Source organism: Acomys minous (genome assembly GCF_964271855.1).
Source record: "Acomys minous genome assembly, chromosome: 2".
Classification (NCBI taxonomy): Eukaryota; Metazoa; Chordata; class Mammalia; order Rodentia; family Muridae; genus Acomys; species Acomys minous.
The window spans coordinates 71,524,709-71,548,596 of record NC_140484.1 but is presented as its reverse complement, the minus strand read 5'-3'; the positions used below and the strand labels follow the sequence as shown (position 1 = coordinate 71,548,596).

The 23,888-nt window shown below is 52.7% G+C and overlaps 2 protein-coding genes and 1 long non-coding RNA gene across 5 annotated transcripts; 2 read left to right on the top strand and 1 right to left on the bottom strand.

The window, feature by feature from the left end:
• Positions 1 to 1,149: 1,149 nt before the first annotated feature.
• Positions 1,150 to 6,973, top strand: PRR14 (proline rich 14). 2 transcript variants are annotated; one of them, XM_084772772.1, is made up of 13 exons: positions 1,150 to 1,431; positions 1,627 to 1,826; positions 2,614 to 2,685; positions 2,797 to 2,965; positions 3,606 to 3,733; positions 3,804 to 3,987; positions 4,395 to 4,438; positions 4,530 to 4,735; positions 5,069 to 5,654; positions 5,788 to 5,857; positions 5,935 to 6,026; positions 6,302 to 6,373; positions 6,460 to 6,973. In XM_084772772.1, the coding sequence occupies exons 3-13, from the start codon at positions 2,663 to 2,665 to the stop codon at positions 6,734 to 6,736; spliced, it is 1,851 nt and encodes a 616-aa protein (XP_084628898.1). In that variant the 5' UTR covers positions 1,150 to 1,431; positions 1,627 to 1,826; positions 2,614 to 2,662; the 3' UTR covers positions 6,737 to 6,973. The 2 variants fall into 2 exon arrangements, with proteins under 2 accessions (XP_084628898.1, XP_084628897.1); XM_084772771.1 differs by lacking the exons at positions 1,150 to 1,431; positions 1,627 to 1,826 and having other exon boundaries at positions 1,874 to 2,685.
• Positions 6,974 to 7,834: 861 nt separating this feature from the next.
• Positions 7,835 to 8,949, bottom strand: LOC311592429. Its single transcript, XR_014777405.1, has 2 exons — positions 8,811 to 8,949; positions 7,835 to 8,526 (listed from the first exon to the last, which is right to left on the bottom strand). It is a non-coding gene; the product is annotated as an uncharacterized lncRNA (long non-coding RNA).
• Positions 8,522 to 21,979, top strand: FBRS (fibrosin). 2 transcript variants are annotated; one of them, XM_084772764.1, is made up of 18 exons: positions 8,522 to 9,868; positions 10,156 to 10,335; positions 11,074 to 11,109; positions 11,199 to 11,228; positions 13,400 to 13,448; positions 13,538 to 13,838; positions 15,142 to 15,443; positions 15,638 to 15,840; positions 15,956 to 16,000; positions 16,198 to 16,293; positions 16,522 to 16,590; positions 17,411 to 17,440; positions 17,819 to 17,890; positions 18,386 to 18,503; positions 18,595 to 18,675; positions 19,627 to 19,710; positions 19,914 to 20,055; positions 20,158 to 21,979. In XM_084772764.1, exons 1-18 carry the CDS (start codon positions 9,419 to 9,421, stop codon positions 20,741 to 20,743), a joined length of 2,874 nt encoding a protein of 957 aa, XP_084628890.1. In that variant the 5' UTR covers positions 8,522 to 9,418; the 3' UTR covers positions 20,744 to 21,979. The 2 variants fall into 2 exon arrangements, with proteins under 2 accessions (XP_084628890.1, XP_084628889.1); XM_084772763.1 differs by having other exon boundaries at positions 19,848 to 20,055.
• Positions 21,980 to 23,888: the final 1,909 nt, after the last annotated feature.

Sequence of the window (23,888 nt, the reverse complement as noted above, 5' to 3'; positions counted from 1 at the left end):
TCCTGGCTCTGAAATTCAGGAAGTGACTGGGGGACTCCAGCCGGGCTATTGTGTTTCTAATCAAACATCGATGAAGGTAGGAATGCTGACCCAAACTGGCCATTGCACGCCCAAGGGAGATGCAGGCGGAGGAAGGAGAGAGGAGAAGTCTGCATCTTTTGGAGCAGGATCACAGGTGGATTTGGGCAGAGATCAGCTTCAGACCGGACCAGCGTGCAGGCCAGAGACACCTGGGGACCCGTCCCGTGGAACAGATACCGGAAGGTTTACTCGTGTTTCCCTTTAACCCTTTTCCCCTCTTGTATAGGATTGTTGGATTGTGTAATAAAGTCTAATTGTTAAGAAACAGAGCCAAGAGATCTACCAGCCTCTGCCTCCCAGGTGCTGGGATTAAAGGTGTGCACCACCTCTGCCAGTGTCTTACCATCTGCTGAAAAATAGAATCAAGTTTTGCACTGGCTAATTTTTTTTTGTCAACTTGAATGAAATGGTTCAATGGTAAATGTACTTAACACCAAGCCTCACAACCTGAGGTTTTATGTTTTGGTTTGGTTTTGGTTTTCCAGACAGGGTCTCTCTGTGTAGGCTTGGCTGGCTTGGACTCACTTTGTAGACCAGGCTGGCCTTGAATTTACAGGGATCTCCCTGCTTCTGCCTCCTGAGTGCTGGGATTAAGGGCGTGCACCACCATGCCCAGCTCAGTTTTTACGGTTCATTCTAATAGCTCTGTTCCTTTAGAGAGCCCTAACACAACACACAAATAAACATACTTTTTTGTTTGTCCTTTTGCTTTTCAAGATAGGTTTGTGTGTGTATCCTTGGCTGTCCTAAAACCAGCTCTGTAGACCAGGCTGGCCTTGAACTGAGAGATCTGCCTGCCTCTGCGGTCCTGAGGACTTGGGAAAGGCAATCCTAGAGAAGTTAGAAGCTTTGGTTAGTGGTGAAGGCACAATCACAGTGCAAAACCAACTTCTTCCCCACCAGTGGTCCAGCTCCTAATAAAAGGTCTACTGGTGCAGGCTGTCCCAGCGTTAGGATCCTACCCTTACCACTCAGCCTAAAGACTACTGACATCGTGCAGAGGCCAGGCTCTGCTTCCAAGAGTTACGTCCTCAAGCCCAGAACAGAAAGGACCTTGAACCTGTCCCACCAAACAACCTTGTCTCCTGCAGTGGGGCCTCCACTGAAGCTTGAATGGCCTGCACACACAACCCAGGAAGAAAACCTAGCCGCCAGTGAATGAAGGCGCACACAGCACCCACTTCTCCCCACTTAGGCTCTGCCCGGTGTCTCCAGAACTGAACAGGAAGCCAGAGGCCCCTGACCTGATGGCGAACCTGGGATCTTCAGGGTTCCCGCCCTAGCCTTTCCTCCCACTCCCAGAGCCTCGAGCCTCAGGAACCTGGACCTAAGGGAACGGGAATTTCTCAAGTAAGCACTCAATCCATGTTTGCTGGCGTAGGAACAAGGGAGGGAAATACGGAAGCTTAGGTTCACTACAGTTGTCCAGATAGGTCAGGGAGCGTGGCGTAGTAGCTGACCCCTGAAGGAAAATGACGGTATTCGGTCGACTAGTGCTCAAACCGGGCTACCCTCAATAATAATGGTGGTGCTGTCCCAACTTAGCTTCTTTGCCCTTACATATGATGGCCGCCAGGCAGTTTTACGTAGTTTCGTCTAACCCCGGAAGACCAGGACCGGCGATTGGGCGGTGCCCACGACACAGAGAAGAAGGCCTCTGACGGTTGGATAACGCTGCGTAAGGCTGGTCTTAAAGAAGCCGGAGGTGGGAGCTGTCGAAAACCCCAGATCCTTGAAAAGCTGCGGTGAGCGGCGCAGGGAAGGGCGGGGGGTGGGGTGGGGTGGGGTGGGGGACCGGGCTGCAGAGAGGACGAGGCGGGCGGAAAAAGAGATATTTGAGCCAACTGGTCCCGGGCTCCCGAGAACGCGGGGCGGGGATCCCAAGAAAGGCGGGCGCTTGGGGCGGGATGTTACCGGTGGGCTGGACCTTTCGGGATTGGACTGAATGGGGTATAGGTTTGACAGTTTATACCCGGAGATCCGGACTGAGTTCGTTGATGAGCTTAGGCCTCCCCGGAGGGGGAACTTCGTTAAGCCGAAGCTCACGGTGGGAGGAGGCGAGTCGCGCGGCTTCTGATTGGAAGAACCGCGCTGTAGGATTCTTTCCTTTGAGATCCAATTTAGGCGATCTAATAGGAGGGAGGACTGTTAGTAGGAGTAATTCTTTAGGAGCTCTTGCTTGGTGGGGCGAGGATCACAGAGGAATCTAGCGGAAACGGAGCCTCCCGGGACCGGGATCCCACTGGATCCCGAGAACCTCAGGGAGGTATCTACAGGGACAAAGGTCCCCGGAGGCTCGAGCGGTGGGAGAGCTGTGACCTCCGCAATCCAGTCTCGCGGCAGGTGCCAGGCAGGGCCCGAGTGATCAAGAAGGCTGCAGCGGGAGAACCCTGCTCCGAGCGGCCAGCCGGGGGCGCCCTTTCGACGAAGGGCCTGTGGCATACCCGGAGCTGCCGGCGGACTATGAAGGGCGGAGTCCCGGGGGAGGAGCTGGCCCTCACTCCCCACTCCCCTGCTCCCCGCTTACCCCAGGCCTCAGCCTGGGACCCCCCAGGGACTCCCCGGAACCGCCTCTTCCCCCATGGACTTGCCTGGGGACTCCAGGTGAGAGCGCACCCCGCCTGCCTTGAGCCCGGGATCCGGACGGCTGTACCCAACCACAACAGAACCAACAACAGGTTCAGGCAATTGTCTTCTACTTCTTCCGCCCTCCAGCCCTTCTAGACAGCCAAGCCTGTGCCGTCAGCCCCTAGCTAGAGCATTATGGGAAGCCAGGAGCCCGAAAAGACCGAGGCTGCAGCCCTTGGGGACCCCTTCATCCCTGGAAAAGGCCTCTCGACGGGTCTTGGCCGTGGTGCTGGAAGATGTCATGGCTACACACAGGGTGAGCCCTTTAACTAAAAGACCCCTCCCCCTTCCCTTCCTCGCTCAGTACTAAAGTCAGACCAGATCCCTTAAGCCAGCCTTTAAAGCAGTCTCCAAAATGCAAGAGTTTTTGTTTGTTTGTTTGTTTGTTTTATGGTTCCGGGGTCCATGTCCTATCGTCGTGACCCCCGCCCCCCACATTCTACTAAGTATAAGGAACTTTTCTGACTACCCTGTCCCCTTGGGAAGGATGCGCATAGTCTTGTTGGCCACAAGGCAGAGATGAGAAAAAACGCCACCCTCTTTATCCGTTTCTCCAGAGCCTGGGTGAGAAGATTAGATAAGATTAGATTACTTACATTTCACACCTGTAGCTCCAGACTTTAATACCTAACCCTAATTCAGACAAATCACCTCCTTTAGGGATTCAAGTGAATTCAAGTTCCAAATCTGTCACTTCTGTCCTAAGGACACTGTGAGAGGACACAGAAGACCCTGTCCAGTTGGCCTCATTCCACTACTCTGCTTGTTGTTATTTTGTATTCCTGACCCCAGAATGGCCTGGAACTCAAAGCAATCCTCTGTGTTGGCTTCACCAGCGCTGGGGTTGTAGGCATGAGCCCAGCCTGGCTTGCTTTTAGCAGCTCTTCCTCTCTCAGGTCCCCCTGGCTTACCAAGAGGACACCTCCAGCCCCCTGAAGCGCAGCAGCAGCAGCCGTCAGGAGTCTGTCTTCGCAGAGTTGCCTGCTTTTCCGCCCCAACAGGTCAAGTGGCCCTTGCAAGCCAGGTGAGTGTGACAGGGAAGGGGACTCGCAGAGAACACAGCTGAGCCCACTAATCTCCCTGTTCTTTCCTAGGCCTGACCCACTGCATTTGTGCCGAGAACCCTTGAGTCGTGCCCACCAGTCCTCTCCCACCTCGAGGATGAGATCAAGAACAGCCCCTGGCCCAGACAGTCTGCCACAGAAGACCGGCCAGGACCCACAACCCACCCTGGTGGTGGTACTGGAAGACATTGCCAGTTCCAGACAACCAGCTGAGGTAGAAAGTACAGTAAAGATGTCAGGCCCCAACTAGGGCAAGCGTGAGGCTGAGGGTGGATTTCTGTAAAGGAGAAGACAACAGGTTTTTCTTTTCTTTCTTTTCTTTTCTTTTTTTTTTTTTGAGACAGGATCTCAATATGTAGACTTGGGTAGCCTAGAACTTGCTATGTAGACCAGGTTAGACCAATTTATAACCAGCCTCTACCTGTCAAGTGTAGGGGTAAGGGCTCGTGCCACCACCCCAATGACGACAAATTTTTATGTGGGTGACACTACTTGAATAAAGGACACACGAAAAAAATACTTTGTGTACGGTGAAGCTGATACCTGGAGTTAGAACACGGAGAGTTGAGAGGCCAAAGATGGCTTACTGCCGTCTCACAATACCTCCCCATTTGTATCCAGGGTTTCACTGAAGATGGACCCAACTTCATTGTCCCAGCACAAAGGTGAGAGGGTGGGGAAGGGATGATCAAAGCTGTCATCCAGTTACCTAGAGCTGGGGGCATCGGGACTCACTTGGCTATTCCTTCCTTGTAGCAGCTTCAGAAGCCTTAAGGGCCAGGGGAAGCACTGGCCTAGGAGGGACCTGCACTTGGAAGCACCCCCAACTCTCACTTCGTCCCTTCACCCCAAAGCTGAGCGTATGACGAAAGTTCATCAGCCAGTGCCTACACCCAGTGCAGTAGAAGCTCCATTCCGACCGTCCACGCTGCCTGCAGATCCTCCAGAGAGTCCAGCACCAGGTAAGGACTTTAGAGGGCAAGGCTCAAGAGTGCTGAAAAGCCACTGTGAGCTGGAACCATCAGGGGCAGAGCTGTGGGAGGGGCTTAATCCCCTCCTGGGGCAGAGAGGGATATATAAAAATGGGGTTTGGGCTTGAGGGGTTCTTGCTTTGCTTGGCAGTCCTGGGGATCCAATCCAGGGCTTAGGGTGTTGAGCAGTCCTGTTGCAGGATTTCAGGAGCAGGCTCACTCTAGAGAAAGATTAGTGCTTGGGAGAGAGACTGAGGCTTATAAAGTGGTGCTCAAATCACCCGAGGGCGAGGGATGCCCCTGTGACTCCTCTCTTTTCCTCAGCTGTAGATCCTGTTCTGGAGGTGCCATTGACCCCACCGCCATCCAGCCTTTTACGCCCCCGTCTCAGTCCATGGGGCTTGGCCCCTCTCTTCCGTTCCGTCCGATCAAAACTTGAGAGCTTTGCTGACATCTTCCTCACACCCAACAAAGCTCCACAACCTCCACCACCATCGCCACCCATGAAGCTGGAGTTGAAGATCGCCATCTCGGAGGCTGAGCAGGCCAGGGCAACTGAGAGAATTGCGTCTGTCAGCCCCCGGCCACCTATCCGCCAATGGCGGACTCAGGACAATCCCCCCACACCTGTCCCTAAGTTACCTCTGGGCCGAAGCTACTCCTGTCCTGATCTGGGCCCCCCTGGCCCAGACAGTTGCCCTTGGCCTCCTGTTCCATCCCAGCCAAGCCAGCTCAGGCCCCGGAGACATACTGTGGGTTGTGGGGAGATGGCCCGGACCCCACCACCTCCTCTGCCCTGTCTCCGGAAAGAGGTCTTCCCTCTTGGAGGAGTGGGAGCCTCACCTCCTCTCACTACATCTTGTTCATCCACTGCATCCACTTCCTTCTTCTGCGAACCAGCAGAACCCAGGTAGTGTTCTCAATAAACCCTCTGGAAGCCCTGGCCACAGCCTGAGCCAGGCTTCCTTTGCTCAGTAACTCCCAGCAGAAGATGGGAGTATTGCTGTGTATTCCCTGTTCCTGACTGTTGACCATCTCTGCAGATTGGGTTCAACCAAAGGAAAGGAGTTAAGAGCCTCAAAGGACAAGGTGTTTTCTGACCCAGAGACCAAGGTAATGAGTTGAGAGACAGGAGCCAACCAAGCCCTGAGCCTATGCCTTTCTTTTACCATCTGTCCCCATTTTTGTAGGCTATGGGAAAGGTTTCTAGATTCAGAATACGGAGAACACCTGTTCGGCTACAACCAAACCTTACACCAATGGGGCTGCCTCGACCAGTCAGGTGAGAGGCTCAGAGAGCAGGTTGTTGCCTTGACCAAGTAGGTGATAGTCCTATCCTGTTCCTGAAGCACAGCCTTTTCTCCTCTCACGGTGCTTCACAGGAGCCTGGAGGACTAAGTTTGGCAAGACCGTGGCTCGTGCCAGAGCTTCCTGAGCCCTCACATCCGACACTTGCATGGCCCAGGAAGGAACTCAAGTTCCCATGAGGCTTTGCCTCTGTCTTTTCAGGGTCTCCTTGCTTAAGAGTTCTCAGTGCCCTTTGCTCTTTGCTTCCAGGTTGAATAAGAAGGAGTTTACTCTGGAAGAAATTTATACCAATAAGAATTACCAATCACCCACAGCCAGAAGGTGAGAAACTTGGCAAGGCTGAGGGCAGTAGAGGGTCTGAACCAGTCAGCATGCTGGTAAACATCTCTTCTCCCTGCCTGGCCCAGGACCTTTGAGACTATCTTTGAGGAACCACGGGAGCGCAATGGAACTCTGATTTTTACCAGCTCTAGGAAGCTCCGACGGGCTGTAGAATTTCGGGATAGTAGCCTTCCTCGATCCCGGCGACCGTCACGAGGGGTCCGTACTGCAGCAAGCAGAGCCCTTACTCTCAACCTGGCACCCAGTCAGGATGTCGGGCCTCTGCTGCAAGCACGGCTGAAGGAGCTGGATGCCGTGCTCCTGGAGGAGGGGCTGGGCAGGGACCAGCCCTGTCAGCTCTAGGAGCTCCAGCTGTTTGTCCATCTGCCCTTCAGGGAAGGGGAAAATCTTTGCATCAATTATATTTTTTTCTCTATATTTCTTATTTTTGGGTTTTTTTTTGAGACAGGGTTTCTCTGTGTAGCTTTGGCTGTCCTGGACTCGCATTGTAGACCAGGCTGGCCTCCAATTCACAGGGATCACCTGCCTCTGCGTCCCGATTTTCTCTATATTTCTATAAAGTTTTCAATATGTTTCTGATTCCTTTGTGTCTCCAGCAGAGTTTAAGATCAATTAGTGACTAGTTGACGTTTTTTATTTGGTCACCAAAGGAGTAGAAAAAGAGGACGGTGCCAGAAAAGAAAAAGGTTGCAGAAAAGGAGATGGCGTGGTCATTGGAGCTTCCTCATCCCTTGGTAGTGTGTGTGGGGGGGGGTGTCAGACCTAGATCTTGTACACACTACCTCTGAGCTACACCCCTAGCACAGAGATAACACTCTTGAGAACTCTCTTACGGGATATTTATGGAAGAAACACAAACAAACAAAAATGCCACTAATACACCTCATTTACATTAATGAAATCAAAAGGCTTTGGAATAAACTAAGGCCTTGATCAAGATGGTCCTGAATTCCTCCCAAATGCTGTACAACCATCGACCTAAGACAATCAATCATAGATACTGGACCGGTACAAGCCCTATTAGGGAACTTATCACTGTTTTATAGACAAGAAAACAAGGTGAGTTTGTCAATGAAATGTCCATGTTAAGGTGACAGCCAGAACTAGTGAGACCGCTCAGCTGGTAAAAGGCACTTGGCACATTAGCTCAGAACCAGAATCGATCCCCGGCACCCACGAAAATGTTGACTCCGTAAGATTTGTCCTCTGCTTTCAGCATGCATGTCATGACTCTCACACCCCCACATAAATCATGCACACACAACAATGATCCTTAAACAAAAATCAAGAGATCAGAGTGGCATAAAGTGAAAAACTCGAGGGCCCTCCCTCGAGCTAGAATCCTGGCTGTTCATATCCCCTTAGTAAAATGGGTCCAATAGCAGATATTTTCCTCGGAACTTACTACCAAGTGAATTAATGAGAGAGAGGACTCCGCACCCGAGTGCAAGGAGTTTATTACTGTTGTCCACTGGAAGGGAAGGCCACCGCTCGAACCCTGCGGGAACAGGGCACGGTCACCGCGCCACCGCTGGCCCTCGAGAAGCGTGCCCCGGTGTGTTGCGACGCTGCGGGGGAGCGATCCGCCCACCGACGGGCAGAGGGTGCTAGCGCCATGCACCTGCGCCAAGTGCCAACAGGCCGAAAGGCAGAAGACCCTACCCATCAGAGGAGCGCACCCAGGCCGGCTCCCCGCCCGCCCCGGGCACTGCCTCGCCCCGTCGCCGTCAGCACGGGGCCAATAAACGGAGAGCAGGAAGAGGCGGTGGCCTGAGGCTCCAAACACCTCTTTCGGACCAGTCGAGTCACAAGACCTGGGGAGGGCGGGGCTAATCTGACGACCCAATCCCGGATTTGAGGGCGTTACATCCGGCACTCCCGCGACCTTGGCCCCGCCCTCTGCGCTGACGTACACTTGCCAACCTATAAACGCCCGAGCCACGGAGGGAGGGGGAAGGAGGCGGAGAGTGCGGGGAGGCGGAGAAAGGAAGGAGGCGTTGGCTGAGGAGGAAGAGGCAAAGAGGGAGGAGGGGCAGGGAAGTTCTGGTGGAGAAGAGGCCGAAGACTCCAAAGGCGACCGACAGGAGGATGCGGTAGAGTTCCTCGCTCCCCAGCGGCCTTTCCGGATCCTTCTAGACGCGAGTCAGCCAGGAACGGAGGAAAGGAGGAAGAGTCTTTTATGTCGGAGGACAGAGAGAAGCGCTATCCGTCACCGTTGCCTCACATCCGGGACTTTGGACGGCAGGCTCCGCCCCTCTCCCACCTTTCAAGGCTCGGGGGAGGCGTAGACCTCTTTAAATCTCCTTAAAGGGGTGGGCCCCGAGCTCGACCGACTTTAACGCCAGCCTTAAAGGGGAAACCGGCCGACGCTGACAAACAACTGTTGGAAGAATTGGGGCAAGTGGAGTTTTCCTACCTCCTTTCCCACGCGAGAAGTTCATTAAATTCATCTTAAAGGGGACGTGGCAGCTGGTGGCGAACTAGAAACTTAGCTGCGGTCTCTTAAAGGAAGCGGCCTGGGGCTTGAAGGCCTCTGTACTCTTTAAAGGGGTGGCCACTTTGAGCCGGAGGACTTAAGATACTTTTAAAGGGGAGGTCGCGCTTTCCGCCCCTTTTAAAGGGGTGGCCCTTCCTCTTCCTCCGGGAGACTTGCCTCGACCCCTGGCACGGGGCCGCCGCCGCACTAGACCAGCCGGCCACGGTGGAGTCGTCTTAAAGGGGCCGGGGGCTGGACAATTTGGGGCCTCGCCTTAAAGGGACGGCCGCCCAGTTTTCGTCGTCGCGGCCCCGCCAGCCTTACGGGTGTGTGTGGGGGGGCTTCAGGCTTGTCGCCCCGGGGGCGGCGCCGGCTCTCTGGGCCTTGGCCTTGGGGCAAGCCAGGGGCCAGCGGATCCTGTTTTAAAGAGGAAGCCGGAGCTCTCCCGTCCCTGTGCAAGCCGCCAGCGCCGCGCTCGCGAGCCGGGGCCTGTGGACAGGCCGCTTCGGGCCCCGCCGCCTCCGGATGCGGCGCTGAGGGCCGTCACCATGGAGACGGCCGCGGCCCCAGGCCCGGGCTGGGCAGCTGAGGGGGAGCGGCGGCGAAGACGCTGCTCACGGCGAGACCGAGACCGGGAGCAGCGACGCCGCCGAGGTCCAGGCGGTGACGCGCCCCGGGCCTTGTTGGCCGCCCCGCGCGGCTCTTCATCCTCGTCGTCGCCGCCGCCGCCCGCCCGTCCCTGGTCGTCAGCTTCTTCTGGAGAGCGGCCTGGAGGCCTGAGACGGCGGCGGCCCCGACCCAGGCCTCGACCCCCGAGACCGCGAGCTCGGAAGCGGCCTGCCGGCTCGGGCAGCCGCGGAGAGGAGGAGGAGGAGGAGGAAGAGGGGGGCGCAGAAGACGGGGAAGCCGAGGAGGAGCCTGAAGAGGAGGAAGAGGAGGAGGAAGACTTGATCGATGGCTTTGCCATCGCTAGCTTTGCCAGCCTTGAGGCCTTGCAGGTGTGTCCTAATGAGATTTGGGGGTCTTTGGGTGGAGGGTCAGCAGGGCAGAGGAGGATACAGCCCTTAGAGAGGATGGGATTGAGGGGGCAGTGGTGACACCCCAAACCAGAGCAACCGGCTCCTCTGGCCCGGCTTCTGCCCCACCCTGGGGTGGGAGGAGGTAGCGCCAGTCTCTGGGGACTACCTAGGTTACCCTGCCTGAGAGGCATTTGAGTAGCTTGGTCACCCTTAGAGAGTTGGGGAGCTTTTCTCCAACTATTTCAGTTCCACCTCCTCTTCTACAGAAGGATGCATCTCTTCAGCCCCCAGAGCGACTGGAACATCGGCTGAAGCATTCTGGGAAACGGAAAAGGGGGGGCTCCAGTGGGGCCACTGGGGAGCCAGGGGACAGCTCAGACCGTGAGCCTGGCCGGCCCCCTGGGGATAGGCCCCGCAAATGGCCCAATAAGCGAAGAAGGAAAGAGGTGAGCTTGCCCCAGATCCCAATCCTTCAAAATTCCCAGTCAGAGTATCATTCGTATATGAGCGTTGCAGCTGCCAATCCTAAACAGTAATCCCAGCTTGTAGGAGCAAAGAGGAAGGCAGACCAAACCGGACAGCACCCCCCTCTTTAGTCCAGAAGTGAAAAGGATCTGACTACAGTTGCTTTTGCTGTGCTATGTATACTACAGGCATGTTGATAATTTCAGAGACATGATAAAGACACTTAGCTGAATTATAACTAAATTAGATGTTTCTGCCCTTCCCTCTAGCTGGTGGTAGCCTAGGGGGAAAGAAACGGTCAACAAGCAAACACCTAGACCAGTTTGAGCAGCTGTACAAGGCAGTGATCTGGGAGAGATCTAGGCAAAGGGCTGTAGAAACCGACATGAGGAAGCCACTCATTCTGTCTGGGGGATGGGCAGAGGGTTGTGGTTAGGGAAAGCCCCCTAGAAAGTCTTGGGCCCCAAAGTAGAAGCTCGCTGAGGAAAGAAATGAAGAAAAGTTGTTTTGAACAAAATGTAAGATATGGGAGCCTGGTGTATTAAGAAAATAGTCAGATCCTTGGGAATGGGGGTGGGGCGTGCTCAGAGAACAGCTAGAAAAATTGATTCAGAGTGGATTTGTGAGAGTCCTTGACTGCCTTGCTGGGAGTTGTGGCTGTGAACAGTTGCCTGGTCATCAGTCATCCGTCTTTACCTCTGGACTCTGGTCTCTCTCAGGCCTTCTCCCGTCACTCTGTGGAAGCCGGATATATAGTAAGTGTCCCTACCTACAGCGGCCCTTCCCTTCCCCGTTGGGTCCCTGTCCTCTTCTCTCTCCTGATATCTCTCTCTTTCCTTCTCAGTGTGACGCAGAAAGTGATCTGGATGAGAGGGTGAGTGGGGCTAGGACTTGCTGGGTGGGCACTGTTACGGATGTTTAAGTGGCCTGCAGTGTAATGAACTTCCACAAGCAACAGACATCCTTCCCCTAAGTGGGAACATGGGTTATATCGAACCAGGATTAAGTTTTGAGGAGGAAGGGGAGGGGGGAGTGAGGCCACAGTGTCCATGTGTCAGAGGGCAATTCAGGAGTCAGTTCTCCCCTTCCCCTACTTAGGCTCTGGGGGTGGAGCTGTGTCTCCAGGCTCACAGCCAGCGCTTTTACCTGATGAGCTATCTTGCTAGCCTTAGTTTTTTTGTCTGTTGGTTGGTTTGGTTTAATTTGGGGTTTCGTTTGTTTGATTGGTTGGTTTGGTTTTTGTGCTTCAACTTAGTTTGTGTATGGGTGTTTTGTCTCCCTGCATGTATGTTTGTGTATCACCTGTGTACAGTGCCTGAGAAAGCCAGAAAAGGATATCAGATCCCCTGGAACTGGGGTTACAGACAGTTGTGAGCCTCCATGTGGGTGGTAGGAGTTGAACCTGGATCTTCTGGAAGAGCAGCCAGGGCCCTGAACTGCTGATCTGTCTCTGCAGACATATACCCCCACCCCCCTACCCATTGTTTTAATGATGGACATGGCTAAGTAGCCAGAGAGTTGAAAGTTCACTTATTGGTCTAGCATCCTTCTCAGAACCTCTGAAACCTCCACTAGCCTTCTACAGTCCAAAGTGAGTCTGGAACTGAATGGTCTTTGCTGTGACCGTCAGTGTTTTTTGTATAATTAGAGTCTTGCAGTGAGGACACAAGACCATGGTTATCAGTGCAGATACTCATCCTGGAAAGGTCTATTTCAGGTTCTTATTAGTGATTGTTGAAAAATACTGTGCCTTTTCAGGTAATGTTCTACCCTTTACTCCCATGATTAATTTACTACATTTATATACTCTGATGTCTGACTTTTCCCCGCCACCTCACAGTTTTTAGAAAAAGACTGTAGTAAGCCAGAGAGTAGTGGTCTACCTTAGAGGGATGGTCCACCTTAGAGGGGGGTGGCGGTCACTATCTAGTTCTAATTAATTGTTGTCACATGAGAATGAGGACCATTGTCAGATGGCCCTCAAGTCTGTGTTTTAACAAGGACTTTCCAGCTCTGATAATATCACCAATTTAAAGGTTTTGTTTTATTATTTTTGTTTTATTTTGTTTGTTTGTTAGTATTTACAAACCATACAGGTATGCAGGCCAGAAAGTGTTTTGCACCAGCACTTGTCTGGTTTTTTTTTTTTTTTTCTTTTTGAGACAGGGTTTCTCTGTGTAGCCTTACCTATCCTGGACTCGAATTGTAGGCCAGGCTGGCCTCAAACTCACAGTGATCCACCTGCCTCTGCCTCCCAAGTGCTGGGATTAAAGGCGTGTACCACCACACCTGGCCCTTTGGTTTGTTTGTTTGTTTTTTAAGATTTATTTATTTGTTATGTATACAGTGTTCTTTCTGCATGTACAGAGGGCACCCAGATCTCATTACAGATGGTTGTGAGCCACCATGTGGTTGCTGCGAATTGAACTCAGGACCTTTGGAAGAGCAGCCAGTGCTCTTAGCCTCTGAGCCATCTCTCCAGCCCTGTTTGTTTGTTTTTTAAAGATTATTTTATTAGGATCAGACATGATGAGGTACACCTTTAATCCCAGCACTCAGGAGGCAAAGGCAGACAGAGATCACTTGAGTTCAAGACCAGCCAAGGCTACATAGTGAGACCCTGTCTCAAAACAAGAAAAAAGATTATTACTTCTTAATTATGTATATGTGTACATGTGTATATGTACATGTGAGTACAGGTGCCTGCAGAGGCCAGAGGCAGTGATGTCTCCTGGAACTAGAGCTGCATGCAGTTGTGAATTGGGATGGCATGGGCATTGGGAATCTAACTTGGGTCCTCTGTAGCAGCAATCACCTAGCGATGTCTGTAGCCCTCCCGCAGTGAGCTGACATTTTTGCTTTAATATGCTGTCATCCCTAGCATAGCAGAATTTTGGCTTCAGTAGCTCTACTTCCTTAAGTCCCCTGAAGCCCACATTCTAATAGACCATAGCTAGGCTGATGAAATAGACTTGCCACCACCATGGGTTCATAGCAGACTCCAAAGGATTAATAACATAACCTTTCCCTGCCTTTCTCTCCCAGGTCTCCGATGATGACCTGGACCCTTCCTTTACTGTCTCAACCAGCAAAGGTTGGTCCTAAGGGCTGGACTGGAAGCATGAAAGGGACATGGGTGAGCATGAGCCTCTGCTAAGCACATCTACCATCCCGCCCTCACAGCCTCGGGTCCTCATGGCACCTTCAATGGGAACTGTGAAGCAAAACTGTCTGTGGTCCCTAAAGTGTCGGGCCTGGAGCGGAGCCAAGAGCAGCCCCCGGGGCCCGACCCGCTGCTAGTGCCTTTCCCCCCAAAGGAACCACCACCTCCACCAGCCCCTCGGCCTCCTGTCTCATCCCCTACACCCTTACCAGCTACTCCCAGTCTGCCACCCCCACCCCAGCCCCAGCTGCAGCTTCGAGTCTCACCCTTCGGCCTCCGAACTTCTCCCTATGGCAGCAGCCTGGACCTCAGCACTGGCAGGTGAGTGTACAGGGGTCTGGTCTGATCTGGAAGGGTACACTGTGTAATGGGGACATGGAAAGAGTGTGACTTGGAAGACGTTCTGAGATTGGAAATTGGGAATGACACTGTGTAGAATAAATTTTAAGAGATTACTTCAGGACTTACCTGAGCCCTCCATACATTGCTGTATCGGGCAGTGCGGTCTGTGCCTTTTCACAGCTGTGTATGCTGGTGAGAGCTTGGTGTAAGGCACATCTGCTACAGATAATGTTCTTAGAAACATACTTTGGGAAGTACTGACGTTTTCTGTGACAATTAACAGTGCTGACTTTGGTGTCAGTCAGACCTGGATTCAAATTCTTGTACTGCCACTTTCTGTCTGTCTGATTTTTGACAGGTCACTTGACCTCTTTGAACCTTAATTTCCTCTTTCTTATGAGATGAAGTAATAATAGTACTTCTTTCTTAAAGTTGTTTTGAGGATTGATTCTGAGTGAGTGCAGTGTTTCCCAAAGTGTGCACACTCATCATTAGCGGGATGTGGAGTGAGTTCAGGCCTTGTCTTGGTAAACTCCAAAATAGTCAAAAGTAGCTACTTTAGGAAAATATAGTACTACTTCAGCTTTTTAATTTCACATGTTACTGCTTAGGATGAGACAAAAAAGTGAGTTATGTTATAGAAAAGGGATTGTTAGCGTACACATGGTTGTATGTGGCTACAGTATCCTGGGGAAGGTGACACCACATGTTGGAGACTTGCATTGGCTCATAGAGCAGATGCCAGCTGTTGGTCTACAGTAAGTACTCATTAAAGGGTTAAAAGTTAATGACACTACTGTTAGGATTCCTCATTGTTGTTTGTCATCATCATCATTGTTATTATTGAGAAAACTAAGGCTCAGAGAGGGGCAGTGACTTGCTCAAGGTCACCAGGTGTTCGTGGCAAGATGGGCATAGACTTCAGGCTGCCTGAGTCACGGGACAGGATAGTGTGGAACTGCTTCCACTATCAGTGGTAACTCTGGTGGCTCATTGTAATTATCAAAATGGATGTTCTGTTTTGTGCTGTGATTGAGTTAGGAAAAGGAGAGTCATATGGCAAGAGATGACAGAGGCATCTTTGTGAAAACCAGATCTAAAGAGGAGAAGGGGTTGCTGGGTGTGGGAGACTGCGTTCTCAGCAAGGAGTCCCTGGGGGCCAAGTTCTGCCATCTCCCATGTTGGAGAACCAAGGCCACAGTGTCACCCAGGCTTCTGACCCACCTCCTTTTAGAGCTAGCACCTCCCACCCCCTCACTCATCTCCCCACTTCTCTCCCCAGCTCTTCACGGCCGCCCCCCAAGGCCCCGGCCCCTCCCGTGGCTCAGCCTCCCCCCTCATCATCCTCTTCGTCTTCCTCCTCCTCATCTGCCTCCTCCTCGTCCGCGCAGCTCACCCACCGGCCCCCGACGCCCTCACTGCCCCTGCCTCTGTCCACCCACAGCTTTCCTCCCCATGGGTTGCGCCCACCACCACCACCCCACCACCCTTCCTTGGTCTCCCCTGGCCCCACCCTGCCCCCGCCCCCACCTCTGCTGCAGGTGCCAGGGCACCCTGGGGCCTCAGCCGCTAACGCCCTTTCTGGTGAGTTTGGGGTCCTGGCAGGGTGGAGTGGTGGGGGGCCATGGCCCCAAGGATGGGCTCAGTTGGCTTTGGCAGGGACCAAGAGCCTGTGGAGGGAGTGGCTCAATGCTAAAGGGAAGGCCAGTCACCTGGGCCCAAGGAGGCTGACTTGGTGGCGCCAGATATTAAAGCCTTCTTCCCCTCCCCTCCCACAGAGCAGGACCTGATCGGCCAGGACCTGAACTCTCGCTACCTGAATGCCCAGGGTGGCCCTGAGGTGGTGGGGGCAGGAGGCTCGGCCCGGCCCCTGGCCTTCCAGTTCCACCAGCACAACCACCAGCACCAGCACACCCACCAGCACACCCACCAGCACTTCACCCCCTACCCCCCGGGCCTGCTGCCTCCCCACGGCCACATGGTGAGCTCCTCCTTGGCTGCTAAAAAGGCTCAGAGGCCTAAGGGAGGGCGTCTCCTACAGGGAAGGAAGACCCTGGTCCCTGGCTGGCAGCTGACTCTTCCCTTCTCTTCCCTAGTTTGAGAAATACCCAGGGAAGATGGAAGGCCTTTTCCGACATAATGTGAGTGTGTGTGAGGGTGTGTGATGTGTGGGAATGGATGTATCAGTGGGGTCCAGTCCTTCAGCTCCAAAAGCAAGAGCCCTGAGCTTGGGGAAGTGCCTTGCGGGTATTAGGGTGGAGGCCAAAGAACTAGTGGGTAGACCAGACCTGGGCTACACCTCCACTCCCTACCTGGACTAGTGCCCTTCTCTCCGCAGCCGTACATGGCCTTCCCTCCCGCAGTGCCCGGGCTCCCTCCGGGTCTCCCGCCAGCTGTCTCCTTTGGCTCCCTTCAGGGGGCCTTCCAGCCCAAGGTGAGCTCCTAATGCAGACATCTACCACTTCCCATCCCTTACAAACATCCTGGACCGATATACCATCTTCCCATTCCCCAAAACTGTCTAGCCTCCTGCCCTCCCTTCTGGACCCAGGTTGTTGCAAAGCCATGCGCCCTCTCCTGGCCCATCACCCAGCTTAGTTCTTGACCCCTTTTTAACTTGTCACTGGCTCTCCTGTCTGACCCCTACACTCCCCTTTCCCAGAACACGAACCCTGAGCTGCCACCACGACTGGGGCCAGTGCTGAGCGGGCTCCCCCAGAAGGGGACACAGGTGAGGGGGGGTAGGTCAGGTCCTGGGGGAGTTGGAAGGTATGTTGAGGGGAAAGCAAAGTTGACTAGAGGAGAGTGAGTTCCTGGCTCTTCCTGCAATCCACCCTCAGGTGTCTAAGGAGAGAGCTTTTGTATAACAGGTCTTTCCAGACATGAGCAGTAGAAGGTTGATGACATTGTATATAAAGTAATTAGTGGGGCAGTACTTTTGTACTTTAGTTTTCTTTGCTTGGTGTTACTGGACATCAAACCTAGGGCTTCACAACGTGCATCTACTACTGAGCTACCTTCCTAGCAAGGCTGACTTTTTATAAGGGGTTTTTAAATGTAAGTCACTGAATTTTTTTCCCCAAGTGACATCATACCAGGAAGCCTTGTCCATAAAACAATGAAAAGATAAACTTAACCTTTATAAACTGACCAAAGTCTTTCCCTGGCTTCCCACACGTCTCAGTCCCCAGGGCTCTGAGAATAATGTGAATAAAGTGTGGAACATGTTTCCTGAAGGGCAGACTAAAGTCCTCTCCCCTAAGTGTTTCCACATAGGAAGCTGTTACAGGGCAGACTGCTTCTCTGGTAGAGAAACTGTCCTACATAACCACCCCGACAGTGCACCTCCCTCCAATCTGCCTCAGAAACATGATGCAGAAGGAGCCATTCCTAGAATGGGAGAAGAAATGGGAAAGGAATTCTGACACTGCCATGAACGGTTGAGGAAGCTGTAGTCTCAGGGAAGTTGCGGGAAGGGTACTGTAGTGATGTGACACTCAGGTCAGTGAACAGGTCTGAATCGCCTCCAATCTCTCCTTTACCACCCCCAGATCCCTGATCATTTCCGGCCACCTTTGAGGGTGAGTTTGGTGAGGATCTCAGGCTGCATGAGGCTGGGGGCTGGTTTCAGGGTGTCTGGCTGAGGTGGGTGGGATCCTGCTTGGGAAAAAAATTAAGTTCAAGATGTGAAGGCAGCCAGATGTAAAACAATAGAGAGTACAGGGCTTTTAAGTCACAACCTGGGCTTAGATATACCTGGCCATGGGACCTTGGGCAAAACAGTTTATCTCTCTGAGCCTCAGTTTCCTTAGGCTTTAAGATTAAGCTGGTCATTCCTCAGTTGTAGGGATGATGATTGAGGATGCTGTACGGCAAGGCTGGGCCCAGGGCCAAGCCTAGAATGGATGATGAGTGAATATTTTTCCTTCCCTTTCCCTTTGGTCATCCTGGGGCGACAGAAACCAGGAAAGTGGTGTGCCATGCACGTTCGTGTGGCTTACATGATCCTGAGACACCAGGAAAAGATGAAGGTACTGGGGCTGGAGGGCTTGGGAGAGTGGGTCTGAGAGTCAGGGCTTGTCTGAACCCTGAGCAGTGACCTTCCACAAAGCTCAGAAAAATTTTAACAAGAAGCCTTTTCTCCTACTCATCACTGGTGAGCAGTTCTTTAGCACCTGAGTTCTCTGCCTGGGTACTGGGATGGTTAGAAAACATGCTAAAAGAGGTAGTGGAAAGCACAGAAGTCTCGTTTGGTGCCAGCCAACCCTTAGAGGGAAGCTAGGGGTAGGAGTCTAACACAAGGGACAACCTAAAAATAACTGGATAGAAAAGGGGCCGGAGACCGGGCATGGTGGCCCCTGCCTTTAATCCCAGCACTCAGGAGGCAGAGGCAGGCAAATTGCTGTTTGAGGCCAGCCAAGGCTAACACAATCTCAAAAAACAAAAACAAAGAAAGAAAAGGTGGCGCAGGGGGATCTAGGCCACGTCTAGCTCTTCACTGCCCCTCTTCACTATGTCCCGTGCAGGGTGATTCCCACAAGCTTGACTTTCGGAATGACCTCCTGCCCTGCCTTCCGGGGCCCTATGGGGCCCTGGCCCCTGGGCAGGAGCTCTCCCACCCAGCGTCCCTCTTCACTGCGACTGGTGAGTCTGGCCAGCCCTCCCACAGCCTATAGCCCAGTGTCCACCTTGCTCTCACTCATCCTCATCAGAATCTCCCGCTTCTCTGCCCCAGGAGCCGTCCATGCTGCAGCCAATCCTTTCACAACAGCTCCTGGGGCCCATGGACCCTTCCTGAGCCCCAGCACTCACATTGGTAAGAGCCAAGAGAATTTTAGGCTTCCTGTGGCCTGTTCTTAACATACAGATAGAGATGGAAACCAGACCAAAGAGGCAACTCAAGTTGGGTAATAGGATTCTCTTTGCTTTGTGGCCTTAGTCAAGTCACTCTCCCTACTCTGGGCTGGCTAATTTCCTCCTCTGTGGAGTAAGTATGGGAGGGCAGGATGGTTCCCACTCTGCCAGTGCAACCCCGAGGACGTGTGTCACCCAGGAGAGAGTGGAGAAGAAAAGCTGTGTAGGCCCAAGGGAGAGCATGACCATTGGTGGAGGGGACTTGAAATTTTCCTGGGGAGATTTATGAGTGTGCGTGTTGGGGGGGGATATATATATAGTTGAACCCCCTTAAAGGTGTTTCTGGCTAGAAAGACTGTGAGGTTCCCATAGAGGGGTAGGCTAGTTAGCTCTAGAAGTCTTCAGGCTAGTAGTTTGCTGCAGAATTGAGAGCTGCTGGAGAGGTGTCGGGTGTCGAGTGGAAGTAGATAAGAATTTGACTTTTAAAATCAGAGAGGCCCCAGACTGGTGGTTCCACTTAACAGGTAGATGACTTTTGGCAAGTCCTTTATCTCTCTGAGCCTGATCTATCATTTGAAAGCAGGAATTGTTTTTTTCTTTCACTCAAAGAGATTGTAAAGAGGCTACAAAACACTGTGTAATGCCTGGCCTGGCCCAAGAAATGCCCAATACATAGCTATTAAAGCTAAGTCACTAAGGACTGATTATAAATGCCTTTATTCCCAAAATTTAGGGAGGTGGAGTCAGGTAGATCTCTGTGATTCCAAGCTAGCCAGATCTATGTAGTGAGACCCTGTTTCAAAGAACAAGTAACAAAAAATTAAGCCACTAAGGGCCCCAACCCAGTTACTAACTTGCCTCTTCCCCACCACTCTTTTGGGCCTGCTCTGACCAATCCCCTTTCCTTCCACAGATCCCTTTGGGCGGCCTACAAGCTTTGCCTCATTGGCTGCTCTCTCCAACGGGGCCTTTGGAGGCCTGGGCAGCCCCACATTCAGTGAGTGCTGGGTACAGTGGGAAATGAGGGATGGAAGCTGTAATAATGGAATTATATGCTCAAGCTGGGCCTGTGAGGCTGTCTCTGCATATTCCCCGTCCTGGCCCCTGTCACTTTCTACTTTACCTTCTACTCAGACTCCAGCGCCGTCTTTGCCCAGAAAGAAAGCCCAGGAGCCCCACCAGCCTTTGCCTCCCCACCAGACCCATGGGGCCGCCTGCACCGCAGTCCTCTTGCCTTTCCTGCTTGGGTCCGACCCCCTGAAACTGCCCGAACACCAGGCTCAGACAAGGAGCGATCTGTGGAGCGAAGGGAGCCATCTGTCACCAAGGAGGAGAAGGACAGGTATGTCCTCTACGCAACTGCCACCCTACCTACTCCGGTGCTGTCAGCTTCTGGAATTTCTTCATTCTGTCCCCTTGTGCCTGCCCACCCCTACCCCACCAGGGACCTCCCTTTCTCACGGCCCCAGCTGCGAGTTTCTCCTGCTACTCCTAAGGCCAGGGCTGGCGAGGAAGGAGCCCGGCCAGCCAAAGAGTCTGTGCGGGTAAAGGAAGAGAGGAAAGAAGAGGCTGCTGCTGCCGCCGCTGCAGCTGCTGCCGCTGCCGCTGCCGCCGCTGCTGCTGCTGCCGCAACCACTGGGCCTCAGGGCCTTCACTTGCTTTTGGAGAGGCCCCGGCCACCCCCCTTCCTTGGCCCTAGTCTGCCAGAGCGCTGTGCAGGCTTCCCAGAGCCAACCTGGTTGGCAGGGCCCCCACGCCTGGCCAGGCCACCACGCTTCTATGAGGCAGGTGAGGAGTTGACTGGACCAGGGGCCATGGCTGCCGCCCGCCTCTATAGTCTAGACCCTGCTCATCCCCTGCTATATAGCCGTTTGGCTCCTCCACCACCACCTACTGCAACTCCAGGAACCCCTCACCTTCTCAGCAAGACCCCACCAGGAGCCCTTTTGGGAGCACCACCACCTCTTGTGCCCGCCCCCCGGCCCAGTTCCCCACCTAGAGCCCCTGGCCCAGCCCGGGCTGACAGGTGAGGAGAGGTGAGGGGCAGGGGCAAAGCTCCACCCCCTCTCCCCATACCTTGTGACAAAGTCCTAGGGCTGAAGTTTTTAAGCCAGGGTTGGAAGGCAAAGGTCACAATCTCATGGCCATCTCTGAAGTCATGGACCCGGGAGTAGAATTCCCAACCCCCGCAAGGTCAAGTATCTCATGGACTGTGGGGTCACTGGGAGGACAGAGGTCACAGGCCTCTAGAGAGAAGTGTGAGAGCGAGCGAGTGAGTGAGTGACAGAGTGTGTGCGCGTGCGTGTGTGGGCGCATGCGAGTGTGTGTGTACGCTCGCGCATGCGTGTGTGTGCATGAGGGGGTCATTTTAGAGGTTATGGCTCATGACCTAAGGTGCACCAATGCCCCCTCTAAGGGCCTCTAGGCCCTTGGCCTGCCTCCCCAAGGGCTCACTAAGCCAGAGGCCAAAGTGCCCCCCTCCCTTTCACCTACCACCCAAGTTCTCATGCCCTCCTAGGGCTGAGGAAGGATGAACTAAAGGAAAAGGGGTTCCATGTACATATTTATCACCCCTTCCACTAATCCCCCAGACCTTTTGTACATTTTTACAGGGGTGCCCTCCCAATAATCCCCTTCCTGGTTAATTAAATCCTCAGACTGGTGCTGTGTTCCTAGCTTCTGGCCTCTCTGTAGGGGAGGGTGTCCCAGGGGAAGAGCCTGGAGGGAACAGGCAGGAACCCAGGGCTTATCCCTGGGTATGTGGGGTCCAGCAAGAGGCAGACCAACAGGGAAAGGGACCTAGAATCTAGGCTGGAGGGAAGGGCTGTCAGCCTGGGTCTCTCTGGACTTGTTTCTATTCTGTTTGGCCCACAACTCTAAAAGGCTCAGCCTTCAAGCCTCAGATTCCACTTCTAGTGGCTAAGTCCCTACCACTGTCCCATTTCCAAGTGCCCCCAGGACTCTGGGCCCTGTTCCGCAGAACCCTGTCCCAAACTAAGGGAGAGAGGGGTGGCCAGAGAAGGTCACCATGAAACACACACCAAAGAAGGGGGTTGGTTCAGGGGTGGGCAACACAGGCAGCTTCTCCGGCAGCCTCCCAGCAGTAGCCCCAGCCTTCCCAAAGCAGCAGGCACCTCCAGGCTGGGGCCCCAACTAGAAGGCAGGGCTCAGTTTAACAGAACCGTAACTTTGACTTTTTCCCCAGTGGGGCTTATTCTGTAACATGACTTGCGAATATTTATATAAAAATGAGTGTTACAATGAGACACCCCCTACCCCCTGGCTCCTCTTTCAGTCTGTGTGAGTTGTCTGGTGTGGGTGGGACTGGGTCCCAGAATGAGGACAATACTGGCCATGTCCCTTCTACCTGGGGAGCTCTGTCACTTCTGGATGGGTGAGTTGGTTAATAATGGGTGTTGATGAGTTTTTCAAATACATTAGTTTCAAACAATGCAGAAAGACAGTAAACCATCCTCAAGGGTAGCCACTATCAGTTATTTGGTGTGTTTCCTCTTTGTGTTTATCTGTGCGTATATGTTAGGAAAGTTGCACAATTTCACAGATACATCTTTTTTTCCAAAGCAACATTGTCACTACAAAACAAACACATGAACACAAAGTGCAGAGGAAAAGTACCTCTTAATCCCAACTCAGAAAACCATTATTTGGTAGCCGGGTGTGGTGGCGCACGCCTTTAATCCGAGCACTCAGGAGGCAGAGGCGGGAGGATCACTGTGAGTTCGAGGCCAGCCTGGTCTACAAAGTGAGTCCAGGACAGCCAAGGCTACAGAGAGACCCTGTCTTGAAAAAAAAAAAAGAAAGAAAAGAAAACTATTATTTGAAAAGCCAGGTGTTGCCGGGCATGGTGGCACACACCTTTAATCCCAGCACTCGGGAGAAAGAAAAGCCAGGTGTCTGGTTGGGTTTGGTGGTGCATGCCTTTAATTCCAGCACTCAGCGTTAGGCAGAGGCAGGTGATCTCTTTTGAATTGAGTCCAGCCTGGTTTCCAAAGTGAACTCGAGAGCTACAAATGTAAGACCCTATCTTAAAATAAAAATAAAGATAACCAGCTGTGTGGGACTTGAGAGATGGTTCAGTTAAGAGCACTTGGCTGCAGGACAGGGTGGTGATGTATGCCTTTAATCAGGCAAGCCTAGTCTACATGGATAATTTTGGGCCAGCCAGCATGACATAGTAAAACTCTCTGAAACCAACCAAACAAAATATTTGCTGTTTTTTTTTTATTAAGGGAACTGGATTCAGCCGCGAGCACCCACAGTGTCTCACAGCTATACATAAAGCTAGTTCGGGGGGGGGGGGGGGGTCCATTACCCCCCCCCTGGCCTCTGAGAGTGTGTATGTGGTACAGACATCTCCATGCAAGCAAAACACTCATCTACATAATCTTTTAAAATTAAATACTTAAACAAGGCCAGCCTGGTCTACAAAGTAAGTCCAGGATAGTCAAGGGCTGTTACACAGAGAAACCCTGTCTTAAAAACAAAAAAAAGAAAACAAAAACTAAATAAATACTTAAACAAAATGCAGTAAAAATTTGGGCTGAAGGCCGGGCGTGGTGGCGCACGCCTTTAATCCCAGCGCTCAGGAGGCAGAGGCAGGCGGATCGCTGTGAGTTCGAGGGCAGCCTGATCTACAAAGTGAGTCTAGGACAGTCAAGGCTACACAGAGAAACAATGTCTCCAAAAAAAAAAAAAAATTGGGCTGAAGAGAGCTGGTTCGGCAATGTCCTGCACTTGTAGTCCTGCAGCGCGCTTGAGCTTGATTCCCAGCATCTCCATGGGGTTAGTAGCCACCTGTGACTTCAGTGCTAGAGGATGCATTGCCCTCTTCTGATACATTCAAGCACCAGGTATGTACATGGTATACACATCAGTGCCTGCAGGGAAAACATTTGTATACATTAAAATCTTTTTTTTTTTCCTAATGGATGTAGAATAAGCCAGGTGTGGCCCATGCCTGTAACCCCAGCACTCTGGGAAGCAGAGGCAAGTAGATCTCTTGAGTTAAAAGCCAGCCTGACCTATAAAGTGAGTCCAGGGCAGCCAAAGACTACACAGAGACCCTATCTCAAAAGACCAAAATTTAGGCTGGGAAAATGGCTCAGCAGTAAAAGAGCACTGACTGCTCTTCTAGAGGTCCTGAGTTCAAGTCCC